This window comes from Lampris incognitus, chromosome 14 (genome assembly GCF_029633865.1).
Source record: "Lampris incognitus isolate fLamInc1 chromosome 14, fLamInc1.hap2, whole genome shotgun sequence".
Classification (NCBI taxonomy): domain Eukaryota; kingdom Metazoa; phylum Chordata; class Actinopteri; order Lampriformes; family Lampridae; genus Lampris; species Lampris incognitus.
Genome location: NC_079224.1, coordinates 32,955,565 through 32,969,932, shown reverse-complemented (window position 1 = coordinate 32,969,932; position 14,368 = coordinate 32,955,565). Strand labels below are relative to the sequence as shown.

Below are 14,368 nucleotides of genomic sequence, written 5' to 3'. Positions count from 1 at the left end.
GCTGAACTTGATCTTGGTGAACATTAAAAGCAGCTCAAGTCCATCCTCAGAGGCCTGAATTGTCCCTCCTCCATTCCTCCTCCATACGATTACAATGACTATCTCTACTACTGATGCTGCTGTTTATATCAGTGTACCTGACCCTCTGTGTGTGTTTGTGCATTTGTCTATCCGTCTTTTTAAAAGGAGATGACTGTCATCAAGAGTCAAGCCCCTTCATCAGCCCAGACCATGACAGAGGTCACTTCTACGATGGCAAAAACATGGCACTGTTTGAGGTAAGGCGCTTCACCACAATACCTTTATTTGCACGTTATGCTGTATGTTTCATGTGGACCAAGCAACAAATATGTGTATGTGTGAACTTACTTGCAAATAGAATTAAACTTTGATTGTTAGAAAGCACTGTACTCTCCCAACACGGGGATCGCCGGTTTGAATCCCCGTGTTACCTTTGGCTTGGTCAGGCATACATACAGACACAATTGGATGTGTCTGCGGGTGGGAGGCCGGACGTGGATATGTGTCCTGGTCGCTGCACTAGCGCCTCCTTTGGTCAGTTGGGGCACCTGTTTTGGGGGGGGGGGGCTGGGGAGAATAGTGCGATCCTCCCACACGCTATGTCCCCCTGGCGAAACTCCTCACTGTCAGGTGAAAAGAAGCAGCTGGCGACTCCACATGTATCAGAGGAAACGTGGTAGTCTGCAGCTCTCCCCGGATAGGCAGAGGGGGTGGAGCAGTGACCGGGACAGCTCGGAAGAGTGGAGTAATTGGCCGGATACAATTGGGGAGAAAAATCCACCAAAAAAATAAAGAAAATACTGAACTCTCATCTAAAAGTAAGGTTAAGCAAGGTTTTTCATTTAAAATAAATTTGCTATTACAATGGTGAAAATGCATTTCTAGGCTTAAATTAAAATAAAATTATAATTGTTAGCACTGATAATGTCTCTTATCCTTTCACATGAGAGACTTTGGGGAGATTTGCAGATTATTACACGGGCCAGTCTGAAATCTCTGTACTTCTTGTTTTGACTTGGCAGACAGACAGGTGATGCTGTGAGACATTATCAATCGCCATAAGGAAATGTTTTGTGATCCAGGTACATTTATTATTTTGTTAAATCTATCTCTTTCTGTCCATCTCTGTGTAGGAGGAAATGGACAGCAACCCCATGGTGTCCTCTCTCCTCAACAAGCTGGCCAACTACACCAACCTGACGCAGGGTGTCAGAGAGCACGAGGAGGCCGAGAACGAGGACGGGGTCCGCAGGGTCACCATCACGGTACGAACACAACTTTCAAGCCAATGGGAATCAAAATGAATTAGCCCGTTTGCATTGTTTTTGTTGTCGCTGCTGTTTGGGGAGCATACATGGAATCCAGTAATAACTGGTAATTGTTGACCTGAGCACAGAGACATCTCGATCTTTTAATGCGATTGTATTGGTTCAGGGTTGGCACGGTGGTGCAGTGGTTAGAGCGGTCACCTCACAGCAAGAAGGTCCTGGATTCGAGCCCCAGGGTAGTCCAAGCTTGGGGGTTGTCCCAGGTTGTCCTCTGTGTGGAGTTTGCATGTTCTCCCCGTGCCTGCGTGGGTTTCCTCCTGGTGCTCCGGTTTCCTCACACAGTCCCAAGACACATAGGTCAGGTGAATCGGCCATACTAAATTGTCCCTAGATGTGAATGTGTGTGTGTGTGTGTGTGTGTGTGTGTGTGTGTATGTATGTGTGTGAGTGTGTCTCTCCCCTGTGATGGTCAGGCAGCCTGTCCAGGGTGTCTCCCTGCCTGCCGCCCAATGACTGCTGTGATAGACTCCGGCATCCCCGCGACCCTGAGCAGGATAAGCAGTTTGGATAATGGATGGATGGATTGGTTGAATCGTTGTGCTGATGTCATCACATGACCTTTGTGTTTTTAAGTTTTACAGGTGAGGTTTTTGTTGTTGGTTTTTCTTTTTATTGAGTAAAGAGTGACATCCTTTTGGGATTCTCTTGATTTCTTCGAGAGATGTTGTCAGATCAGTATTTGCAATGATGTTTCTGGGCTGTCATATCATTGATCCAGTCAGATTCATTAGCCTTTTAGTCAAGACCACCCAGTTCCAGACCAAGTCTTTAGGTGGTCGCATCAGAGTTAAGTCCAAGACTTTAAGGTGTTGAGTCCAACTAAAGAGCAATGGGGCCAAAACTTGATTAAAGACTGACACCAGAACAGTGCAAGTCCAATGAAACACCATGACTGTGACTGTAGTAGTAGGAGGGTATCTTTCAGATTCCAGTTTTCCAAGGTTTCAGACATAAAGCAAGATCACATTGCACTTTATGGATCGTCTCAATGGAAGTTTAGATGTTCACTTAAAAAAAAAACATACAATTAAGGTCATATATTTGACTGGTCTTCCACACAGTCAATGAAAGAGTCAAGTCTGAGTCATTACGCTGTGAAGTCCCAGATGAAACTAAGACCTTTAAAATACTGAGTAGAAGGCGGTCGGGTGGCTTAGCGGTCTATTCTGTTGCCTACCAACACAGGGATCGCCGGTTCGAATCCCCGTGTTACCTCCGGCTTGGTTGGGCGTCCCTACAGACACAATTGGCTGTGTCTGTGGTTGGAAAGCTGGGTGTAGTTATGTGTCCTGGTCACTGCACTAACGCCTCCTGTGGTCAGTCAGGCACCTGTTCGTGGGGGAGGGGAAACAGGGGAATAGCGTGATCCTCCCACATGCTACGCCCTCCTGGCGAAACTCGTCACTGTCAGGTGAAAAGAGCGGCCAGCGACTCCACATGTATCGGAGGAGACGTGGGGTCCAGAATCAAGTTTATTGGCCATATAGGTTTGCACTATATGGACTTTGACTCCGGTTTCATGGCTCTCTCAGTGTACTTAACATAGAATAACAACACTACAACACAACAATCTTCAGGTATATACACAAGGATTGACTTATACAGGTGAAATAAGAAGTGATAAAGTGCAATGGTGCAGAGAATATCCTACTACTACTTTCGGCTGCTCCCATTAGGGGTCGCCACAGCAGATCATCCGTTTCCATTTCTTCCTGTCTTCTGCGTCTTCCTCTGTCACACCAGCCACCTGCATGTCTTCCCTCACCACATCCATAAACCTCCTCTTTGGCCTTCCTCTTCTCCTCTTCCCTGGCAGCTCCATATTCAGCATCCTTCTCCCAATATACTCAGCATCTCTCCTCCACACATGTCCAAGCCATCTCAATCTTGCCTCTCTTGCTTTGTCTCCAAACCGTCCAACCTGAGCGGTCCCTCTAATATAATCGTTCCTAATCCTGTCCTTCTTCATTACTCCCAGTGAAAATCTTAGCATCTTCAACTCTGCCACCTCCAGCTCCGCCTCCTGTCTTTTCGTCAGTGCCACTGTCTCCAAACCATATAACATAGCTGGTCTCACAACCATCTTGTAAACGTTCCCTTTAACTCTTGCTGATACCCTTCTGTCGCAAATCACTCCTGGCACACTTCTCCATCCACTCCACCCTGCCTGCACTCTCTTTTTCACCTCTCTACTGCACTCCCCGTTACTTTGGACAGTTGACCCCAAGTATTTAAACTCAAATGCCTTTGTCACCTCCACTCCTTGCATCCTGATCATTCCACTGTCCTCTCTCTCATTCACGCATAGGTATTCTGTCTTGCTCCTACTGGCTTTCATTCCTCTTCTCTCCAGTGCATACCTCCACCTCTCCAGGCTCTCCTCAACCTGCACCCTACTCTCGCTACAGATCACAATGTTGTCCGCGCACATCATCGTCCATGGAGACTCCTGCCTGATCTTGTCCCTCAACCTGTCCATCACCATTGCAAACAAGAAAGGGCTCAGAGCCGATCCTTGATGTAATCCCACCTCCACCTTGAACCCATCTGTCATTCCAACCGCACACCTCACAATTGTCACACTTCCCTCATACGTATCCTGCACCACTCCTACATACTTCTCTGCAACTCCTGACTTCCTCATACAATACCACACCTCCTCTCTCGGCACTCTGTCATAAGCTTTCTCTAAATCTACAAAGACACAATGCAACTCTTTCTGGCCTTCTCTATACTTCTCAATCAACATTCTCAAAGCAAACATCGCACCTGTGGTGCTCTTTCGTGGCATGAAACCAAACTGCTGCTCGCTGATCATCACCTCTCCTCTTAACCTAGCTTCTATTACTCTTTCCCAAATCTTCATGCTGTGGCTGATCAACTTTATACCTCTGTAGTTGTTACAGTTCTGCACATCGCCCTTGTTCTTGAAAATCGGTACCAGTATGCTTCTTCTCCACTCCTCAGGCATCCTCTCACTTTCCAGGATTGTGTTAAACAATCTAGTTAAAAATTCCACTGCCATCTCTCCTAAACATCTCCATGCCTCCACAGGTATGTCATCAGGACCAACTGCCTTTCCACTCTTCATCCTCTTCATAGCTGCCCTCACTTCCTCCTTGTTAATCCACTGAACTTCCTGATTCACTATCCCTACATCATCCAACCTTCTCTCTCTCTCATTTTCTTCATTCATCAGCCCCTCAAAGTATTCCTTCCACCTTCTTAGCACACTCTCCTTGACACACCAAGTACCTTCCTAGCTGTCTCCCTCACTATTTCTGCAGTGGTTGTCCAGCCATCTGGCAACTCTTCACTACCACCCAGTGCCTGTCTTAACTCCTGCCTGAACTCCACACAACAGTCTTCCTTCTTCAACTTCCACCATTTGATCTTCAGCTGTGTCTTCACTCGCTTCCTCTTCTTGGTCTCCAAAGTCATCCTACAGACCACCATCCGATGCTGCCTAGCTACGTTCTCCCCTGTCACTACCTTGCAGTCTCCAATCCCTTTTAGATCGCGCCTTCTACATAAGATATAGTCCACCTGTGTGCACTTTCCTCCACTCTTGTACGTCACCCTGTGTTCCTCCCTCTTCTTGAAATATGTATTCACCACAGCCATTTCCATCCTTTTCGCAAAATCGACCACCATCTGTCCTTCCGCATGTCTCTTCTTGACTCCATACCTTCCCATCACCTCCTCATCACCTCTGTTCCTTCACCAACATGTCCATTGAAGTCTGCTCCAATCACCACTCTCTCCTGCTTGGGTACCCTCTCCACCATGTCGTCCAACTCACTCCAGAATTCTTCTTTTTCATCCATCTCACACCCAACTTGCGGGGCATATGCGCTGATAACATTCAGCAATAAACCTTCAATTTCCAGCTTCATACTCATCACTCTGTCTGACACTCTCTTCACCTCCAGGACGCTCTTGACATACTCTTCCTTCAGAATTACCCCTACCCCATTACTCCTCCCATTCACACCATGGTAGAAGAGTTTGAACCCACCTCCGATACTCCTGGCCTTACTCCCCTTCCACCTGGTCTCTTGCACACACAGTATGCCTACCTTTCTTCTTTCCACCATGTCAGCCAGCTCTCTCCCTTTACCAGTCATAGTGCCAACATTCAAAGTTCCAACTCTCACCTCCACATGCCTACCCTTCCTCCTCTCTAGCTGCCTCTGGACATGCTTTCCCCCTCTCCTTCTCCTTCGCCCAACAGTAGCATAGTTTCCACCGACACCCTGCTGGTTAACAGTACCGGTGGCGGTCGTTGGTAACCCGGGCCTCGACCGATCCGGTATGTAAGTCTTATTTATGATCCGCATATTTGATTTGGCAAAGATTTTACGCCAGATGCCCTTCCTGACACAACCCTCCCCATTTGTCCGGGCTTGGGACCGGCACTAAGGATGCACTGGCTTGTGCATCCTCAGTGGCTGGGTTAATGGTGCAGAGAATATAATATTCCATAATCCTCTCCAGCATCCCCGCGACCCTGAGAGCAGGATAAGCGGTTTGGATAATGGAATGGATGGATATTTGAGTAGCTTGAATGGGATATATACGGTTAAGTTAGGCTCAGTGTTAAGGTTTGCCAAGGTCAATATATCGAATTCTGATCTAAGAAAATCGTTCACTTGCAGAAATCAGGACATGCTTTTTTTTTTTTTTTTATTAGGTCGCGGTTGCCAAAGGATTTGAATCTGACGTTAACATTTTACCCAATGTGACAAGTTGATGCTCTACACTTTTGGCCCTCTAATCTGCCCTTACACACTTCAATCCAAATTTTAGAGTCCTTAAACGTCGTCCTCGTACTAACAGTAGATGCAAGGTAGGCATCAAAAGCAGCAGAGAGGATGAATATGGAAAAATGCTCCAAAAACTATACCACATTATCATTACATTATAAGAGGACATAATAGAATGACTAAACTGCAGTAAACACGTGTAATTTGAAAATCCACAAGAAGCAAATAATACAAAGAGGCAATACACAAGTAATTTAATAGATAAGGTGGTAATTGAGAAAAAAGGTGGCAAATTTGCATTCACCGATATCAGCTCTCTTCCGGTGACAGTAGATAAGGAAGAGTTAATTTTAGTGAAAAACTGTAATACTGTGTGTCTTGTTCATCAGTGTTTTGCATGGGAACCAACTTTCAGCAAATCCTCAGTGCATGTTGGTTTAAATTGAAAGAATTTTTTACCCTTTAACAGCCGGTCCATGTCCTTGAATGAAATAATCGGAACAGATTACATGATTTATTTTGCACGTGGAGATTTGACTCTAGGGGGCTCGATTACTCTCTGGTAGCTTGCTAATTACCAGGGCTGAGGATGTAAACATAATTTCACATAAACCCAGCGTCTATGTCAGAGATTTGCCAAATTTTCCGAGCTCGTCCTCTTGGTTTTGAGCTTCATGTCACCCCTTTGGCATTTTTTATGAGCTTATTTTTTTTCAGGATCTATTGTACACAACAGGGTGGCACTGCTGAAGTGGACTACACAAAATTGGAACAAATTTTTTATTTTTACATATACACTACCGTTCAAAAGTTTGGGATCACCCAAACAATTTCGTGTTTTCCATGAAAAGTCACACTTATTCACCACCATATGTTGTGAAATGGATAGAAAATAGAGTCAAGACATTGACAAGGTTAGAAATAATGATTTGTATTTGAAATAAGATTTTTTTACATCAAACTTTGCTTTCGTCAAAGAATCCTCCATTTGCAGCAATTACAGCATTGCAGACCTTTGGCATTCTAGCTGTTAATTTGTTGAGGTAATCTGGAGAAATTGCACCCCACGCTTCCAGAAGCAGCTCCCACAAGTTGGATTGGTTGGATGGGCACTTCTTTGAGCAGATTGAGTTTCTGGAGCATCACATTTGTGGGGTCAATTAAACGCTCAAAATGGCCAGAAAAAGAGAACTTTCATCTGAAACTCGACAGTCTATTCTTGTTCTTAGAAATGAAGGCTATTCCATGCAAGAAATTGCTAAGAAATTGAAGATTTCCTACACCGGTGTGTACTACTCCCTTCAGAGGACAGCACAAGCAGGCTCTAACAGGTACTATTTAATGAAGATGCCAGTTGGGGACCTGTGAGGCGTCTGTTTCTCAAACTAGAGACTCTAATGTACTTATCTTCTTGCTCAGTTGTGCAACGCGGCCTCCCACTTCTTTTTCTACTCTGGTTAGAGCCTGTTTGTGCTGTCCTCTGAAGGGAGTAGTACACACCGGTGTAGGAAATCTTCAATTTCTTAGCAATTTCTCGCATGGAATAGCCTTCATTTCTAAGAACAAGAATAGACTGTCGAGTTTCAGATGAAAGTTCTCTTTTTCTGGCCATTTTGAGCGTTTAATTGACCCCACAAATGTGATGCTCCAGAAACTCAATCTGCTCAAAGAAGTGCCCATCCAACCAATCCAACTTGTGGGAGCTGCTTCTGGAAGCGTGGGGTGCAATTTCTCCAGATTACCTCAACAAATTAAGAGCTAGAATGCCAAAGGTCTGCAATGCTGTAATTGCTGCAAATGGAGGATTCTTTGACGAAAGCAAAGTTTGATGTAAAAAAAATCTTATTTCAAATACAAATCATTATTTCTAACCTTGTCAATGTCTTGACTCTATTTTCTATTCATTTCACAACATATGGTGGTGAATAAGTGTGACTTTTCATGGAAAACACAAAATTGTTTGGGTGATCCCAAACTTTTGAACGGTAGTGTAGGTTTGGTTATCGGCACTGATTCTGTGACAGCAGCAAATGGATATTCAAATGCATGTGGTGATTTGGGCAGCTAAGGAAAAACATTATTGTGGAGCGTTAGTCTAGTGAATAGCAAAAAGTGTGTGTCTTTATGTAAGTGTACATGTGTGAGTGTTTGTATGTATTTTATTGATCTAAGTGTTTATACACCTATCAGCCAAAACATTTAAACCACTGACAGGTAAGTGAATAACATTGATTATCTCATTACAATGGCACCTCCAGGTGCCATTGTAGGGACCACGGCCCTGCCTGGAGCTGCGGCCGAGGAGGAAACACCAAGGGCGGTCTGACAGGACACGGAAGTGGGGCAGGCTAACCTAACTGCTAGCCCATGCAGAACTGGCAGTTCCGACAGTCATCCTGGCGTTCATTCTCTCGGACAGTGATTTGTTTTTGTTTTTTTGCAGTTATATGTTCTTATAGTTTGGATATGTGTTTTTGTCTTTGTGTTGCACTACTGTGGGCTGGGGGAAACGATATTTCGTGTCATTTCGTGTACGCAAATACATGAAATGAAATGACAAATAAAGTGTTCCTGATTCCTGACCTGTCAAGGGGTGGGGGATATGTTAGCCAGCAAGTGAAGAGTCAGTTCTTGAAGTTGAAGTGTTGGAAGCAGGAAAAACGTGGAAGCGGAAGGATCTGAGTGACTTTGACAAAGGGCCAAGTTTGATGGCTCGACGACTGAGTGAGAGCGTCTCCAAAACGGCAGGTCTTGTGGGGTGTTCCCAGTACGCAGTGGTCAGTACCTACCAAAAGTGGTCCGAGGAAGGACAACCGGTGAACCAGCAACAGGGTCAAGGGTGCCCAAAGCTCATTGATGTGCATGGGGAGTGAAGGCTAGTCTGTCTAGTCCAATTCCACAGAAGAGCCACTGTAGCTCAAATGAGCAAATGTAGCTGAAACAGTTAGTGCTGGTTATGATACACAGGTGTCTTCTTAAAGGTTCTGCTGTTAATGTCTTGGTGCCTGATACCACAGGAAACCTTCAGAGGTCTTGTGGAGTCCATGCCTCATTGGGTCAGAGCTGTTTTGGCGACACAAGGGGGACCAACACAGTATTAGGCAGGTGGTTTTAATGTTTTGGCTGATTGGAAATGCTAGTGTTTGTGTGTGTGTGTGTATGTGTGTGTGTGTTGTGTGTGTGTAAGGGAAGGACAGAGAAGGAAAGCGCCAAAGAGCTAAAAAAAAAAAAAGAGAAGAAAGAAATCTGGTGTAAGCCTCACTACATCTAGGATAAATTTGTGTGTGTGTGTGTCTGTGTGTGTGTGTGTGTGTGTGTGTGTGTGTGTGTGTGTGTGTCTGTGTGTGTAATGCAGTCCGTCTTCAGAGACCCTCCTCCTTTATTCAACGATTGGACTGAATGAAACCGTGGAGGATGGCCACTGAGCACATGGGGCAGCCGCTTATTCCCAAATGATGAACAAGAAAGAGCTTAGTTATATCGCCAAAGATATCACATCTGACAGACAGACGACGCTAGGGAGCGAGAGAGGCAGAACCAGAAAAAGGCGAAAGCCACCAAAGAAAGGCAAAAGAGGAGGAAAAAGAACCATTAAGAGAAGATGAGAGAGAGGGGGAGGCCAGTGGATCACTGCACAATATTCCTAGATAAGGAACTTCTTTCAGTGACAGAAATACAAGCGAGACTACTCATGACTCGAAAATTGGTATGTGTGGTTTAAGTTTAGTAGTGGTGTGTGTGTGTGTGTGTGTGTGTGTGTGTGTGTGTGTGTTTATATCGCTCTGTGTTTATGTATCTCTGTGTGTGTGCATGCAAGCAGGTGTGCATGTGTTTACATAGTCATGTGTGCATGTGGCATTTGCGTGTGTGTGTGTGTGTGTGTGTGTGTGTGTGTGTGTGTGTGTGTGCGCCTGCACTTGAGTTTAAATCCATGCAGAAATACTGCAATACTCACAATATTGCAAGTTTTTGGCGCACAAACGTGCAAAAATGTCATTCAAACACAATACAATTTTTTAAAAATTTTTTCAGGAAATAATGACCATTTTTATGAGTGTAAATTCTGTTTTGACTGATGCTGAGATGAAAATAAGACGTTGAATAAGCGTACGCGTTTCATCATTGCGCCGTGCCTGGTGCAAATGGAGGTGTTCAAATGTCTGTTACAGCTGGTTTTAGATTGACAACAGTCTACACAGGTGAATGTGGGACCCGATTTACCTGCTAGGAATGTTAACCCTTCTTCTTTAGGCCTGTTGGTATTTTAAAGTTAGTAATCCCAGCCATAATTCTACCATTGCCCAGTCTGTTGAGACCTAAAAAAGACAAATACTCAGTAACTGTATAGGATGTACATATACAGTTTGTGATGATAATAATAATAATAATAAGTTAATAATAATAATAAATTCAAATCCCTTTGGAAAACATCCCTTTGTTTTAACTGTTTTCATTCCAAGAAATGCTACTTGGACTGATACACTTCTCTCCGACTCAAACGACTTTATATTTCCTGCAAGGCTGGCTGGCGAAAGGGGAATTTACAGCATGGCAAGGGCAGTGTTTGTACCCAATGTGTGTGTGTCTTAATCTGAGTGTGTGTAAGAGATGGCGCATTGTCAGACCTCAGCAAGCTGCAGGGCATGATCCAGCAGCTGACTAAAGCTAATCTCTTAGGATACTCTGTGAACACTTGGGTTGGAAATTACCTACTCTCACATTAATCACCTTCTTTTACTTTATGATTTAGTAACATAGAAAAAAAGGCCATCAGCAACCAGTCAACAGGAAAATGACTAGACAGAAACAGAATTCACAATGTGATATCCAGAGTGTTTAAGCCTCTGTTTCATAAGTTGATGGGTTTTACATGCCATCCACTTCCAAAAAAGTTAAATTCTTAGTTAATTTTATTATTAAGTAAAAATGTGATTAAGCAAAAATTTGTAGGTGTCCGGATAGCGTAGCGGTCTATTGTGTTGCCTACCAACTTGGGGATCGCTGGATCGAATCCCCATGCTACCTCCGGCTTGGTCAGGCATCCTACAGACACAATTGGCCGTGTCTGCGGTGGGAAGCCGGATGTGGGTATGTGTCCTGGTCGCTGCACTAGCGCCTCCTCTGGTTGGTTGGGGCACCTGTTCAGGGGGGAGGGGGAGCTGGGGGGAATAGCGTGATCCTCCCATGTACTACGTCCCCCTGGTGAAACTCCTCACTGTCAGGTGAAAAGAAGCGGCTGGCGACTCCACATGTATCGGAGGAGGCATGTGGTAGTCTGCAGCCCTCTCCGGTTCGGCAGAGGGGTTGGAGCAGTGACCGGGACGGCTCAAAAGAGTGGGGTAGTGGAATGAGGAAGTACAGCAAATTGTACAGAGGAAGAGGTTGGCAAAGAAGAGGTGGGATAGTCAGAGAAATGAAGAAAATAGACAGGAGTACAAGGAGATGCAGCGTAAAGCAAAGAGAGAGGTGACAAAGGCAAAGGAAAAGGTGTATGGTGAGTTGTATGAGAGGTTAGACACTAAGGAAGGAGAAAAGGACTTGTACCGATTGGCTAAACAGAGGAACCGAGCTGGGAAGGATGTACAACAGGTCAGGGCGATCAAGGATAGAGATGGAAATGTGCTGACAAGTGAGGAGAGTGTGCTTAGAAGGTGGAAGGAGTATTTTGAGAGGCTGATGAATGAAGAAAATGAGAGAGAGAAGGCTAGATGGTGTGGGGATAGTGAATCAGGAAGTGCAGTGGATTAGCAAGGAGGAAGTGAGGGAAGCTATGAAGAGTGGAAAGGCAGTTGGTCCTGGTGACATACCTGTGGAGGCATGGAGATGTTTAGGAGAGATGGCAGTGAGGTTTGGAACTAGCTTGTTTAACACAATCATGGAAAGTGAGAGGATGCCTGAGGAGTGGAGAAGAAGCATACTGGTACCGATTTTCAAGAACAAGGGCGATGTGCAGAACTGTAACAACTACAGATGTATAAAGCTGATCAGCCACAGCATGAAGATATGGGAAAGAGTAATAGAAGCTAGGTTAAGAGGAGAGGTGACCATTGGCGAGCAGCAGTATGGTTTCATGCCACGAAAGAGCACCACAGATGTGATGTTTGCTTTGAGAATGTTGATTGAGAAGTATAGAGAGGCCAGAAGGAGTTTCATTGTCTCTTTGTGGATTTAGAGAAAGCATACGACAGGGTGTCGATAGAGGAGGTGTGGTATTGTATGAGGAAGTCAGGAGTTGCAGAGAAGTATGTAGGAGTGGTGCAGGATACGTATGAGGGAAGTGTGACAATGGTGAGGTGTGCGGTTGGAATGACAGATGGGTTCAAGGTGGAGGTGGGATTACATCAAGGATCGGCTCTGAGCCCTTTCTTGTTTGCAATGGTGATGGACAGGTTGAGGGACGAGATCAGGCAGGAGTCTCCATGGACGATGATGTTCGCGGATGACATTGTGATCTGTAGCGAGAGTAGGGTGCAGGTTGAGGAGAGCCTGGAGAGGTGGAGGTATGCACTAGAGAGAAGAGGAATGAAAGTCAGTAGGAGCAAGACAGAATAGCTATGCGTGAATGAGAGGGAGAACAGTGGAATGGTGAGGATGCAAGGAGTAGAGGTGACGAATACGTATGAGTTTAAATACTTGGGGTCAACGGTTCGAAGTAACGGGGAGTGCAGAAGAGAGGTGAAGAAGAGAGTGCAGGCAGGGTGGAGTGGGTGGAGAAGAGTGACAGGAGGGATTTGCGACAGAAGGGTACCAGCAAGAGTTAAAGGGAAGGTTTACAAGATGGTTGTGAGACCAGCTATGTTAAATGGTTTGGAGACAGTGGCACTGACGAAAAGACAGGAGGCGGAGCTGGAGGTGGCAGAGTTGAATTTGCTAAGATTTTCATTGGGAGTGATGAAGAAGGACAGGATTAGGAATGATTATATTAGAGGGACAGCTCAAGTTGGACTGTTTGGAGACAAAGAGCGAGAGAGGCAAGATTGAGATGGCTTGGACGTGTGGAGGAGAGATGCTGGGTCTATTGGGAGAAGGATGCTGAATGTGGAACTGCCAGGGAAGAGGAAAAGAGGAAGGCCAAAGAGGAGGTTTATGGATGTGGTGAGGGAAGACATGCACATGGCTGGTGTGACAGAGGAACATGCAGAAGACAGGGAGAAATGGAAATGGATGATCCGCTGTGGCGACCCCTAGCGGTAGCAGCCGAAAGTAGTAGTAGTAATAATGTATTTATTTAAAGGTTCTGCTTGTGATGCCAGTGGGTTAGCCCACAAGTACCTGAATGTCCCATATTGTTAATCTGTCTCTTGAACATAAAGGCAAAATCTTTAAAAGTTGCCCTTGTATGTAAAAACAGTTAAGTTAAAAGGTATTATGAATGTCTTCTCTGGCCAATTACCATTTAGATACTGAAAATGTAGAAAAGGGATATTCTTGTGAGATAGCAATCTCCTGAAGCTCAAATGACTCAGTGTCAGATCATTGCGTGACAGTGACCCATTAAAATTGTGGATTGTATGGTTTGAGAATGGAACACCATCAGCATTCGATGGTGCAGGAATCAAAACTCTGCTTTATGTGTTATGGTACATCTGTCTGTGGCCCACTGTGCCTTCTGTCTGATACCATCTCTGTTCTGCCTGCCTAAATCCAGAGAACATATAGGAGGACAGACAGTAAAATCTTCTTAGCAAACACCAGTGTTGTAATGCAGGGTCGTTATGCTTCATCGCCCATTACCACACACACGTCACTTAATAAATAGGTTATATAAATCGTAATGCAAATAACTGAATTTTAGATTTGATTTCCAATGTCTGTGCTCTGCTCATTTCTCATCCATTTACCCAGTCTGTTTCTCTTCATGTACTTTGCTCTGTGTGTGTGTGTGTGTGTGTGTGTGTGTGTGTGTGTGTGTGTGTGTGTGTGTGTGTGTGTGTATGCCTACATCTACAGGGCTCCCAGATGGGGACATTAATCGGGGTGTACCTGCCGTGCATGCAGAACATCCTGGGGGTCATCCTCTTTCTGCGTCTCACTTGGATAGTTGGCACAGCAGGAATCCTCGGCTCCTTTGCCATCGTCTTCATGTGCTGTGCCTGCGTGAGTAGAGGACAAAACACCAGCAGGAGTAACTCTGTGCCAGGGATCTGGCATGCAGGCACAATGTGTGTGTGTGTGTGTGTGTGTGTGTGTGTGTGTGTGTGTGTGTGTGTGTGTGTGTGTGTGTGTGTGTGTGTGTGTGTGTGTGTGTGTGTG

The 14,368-nt window shown here is 45.0% G+C and overlaps 1 protein-coding gene across 5 annotated transcripts in view; it reads left to right on the top strand.

The window, feature by feature from the left end:
• Positions 1-14,368, top strand: part of LOC130123360 (solute carrier family 12 member 7-like) — a 107,449-nt gene that overhangs the window by 52,767 nt on the left and 40,314 nt on the right. For all 5 annotated transcript variants that reach the window (XM_056292495.1, XM_056292498.1, XM_056292497.1 and 2 more), the window contains 3 exons: positions 187-278; positions 1,155-1,286; positions 14,066-14,212. In XM_056292495.1, the coding sequence (XP_056148470.1) occupies positions 187-278; positions 1,155-1,286; positions 14,066-14,212 (371 nt within the window). The remainder of the gene's footprint in view (positions 1-186; positions 279-1,154; positions 1,287-14,065; positions 14,213-14,368) is intronic.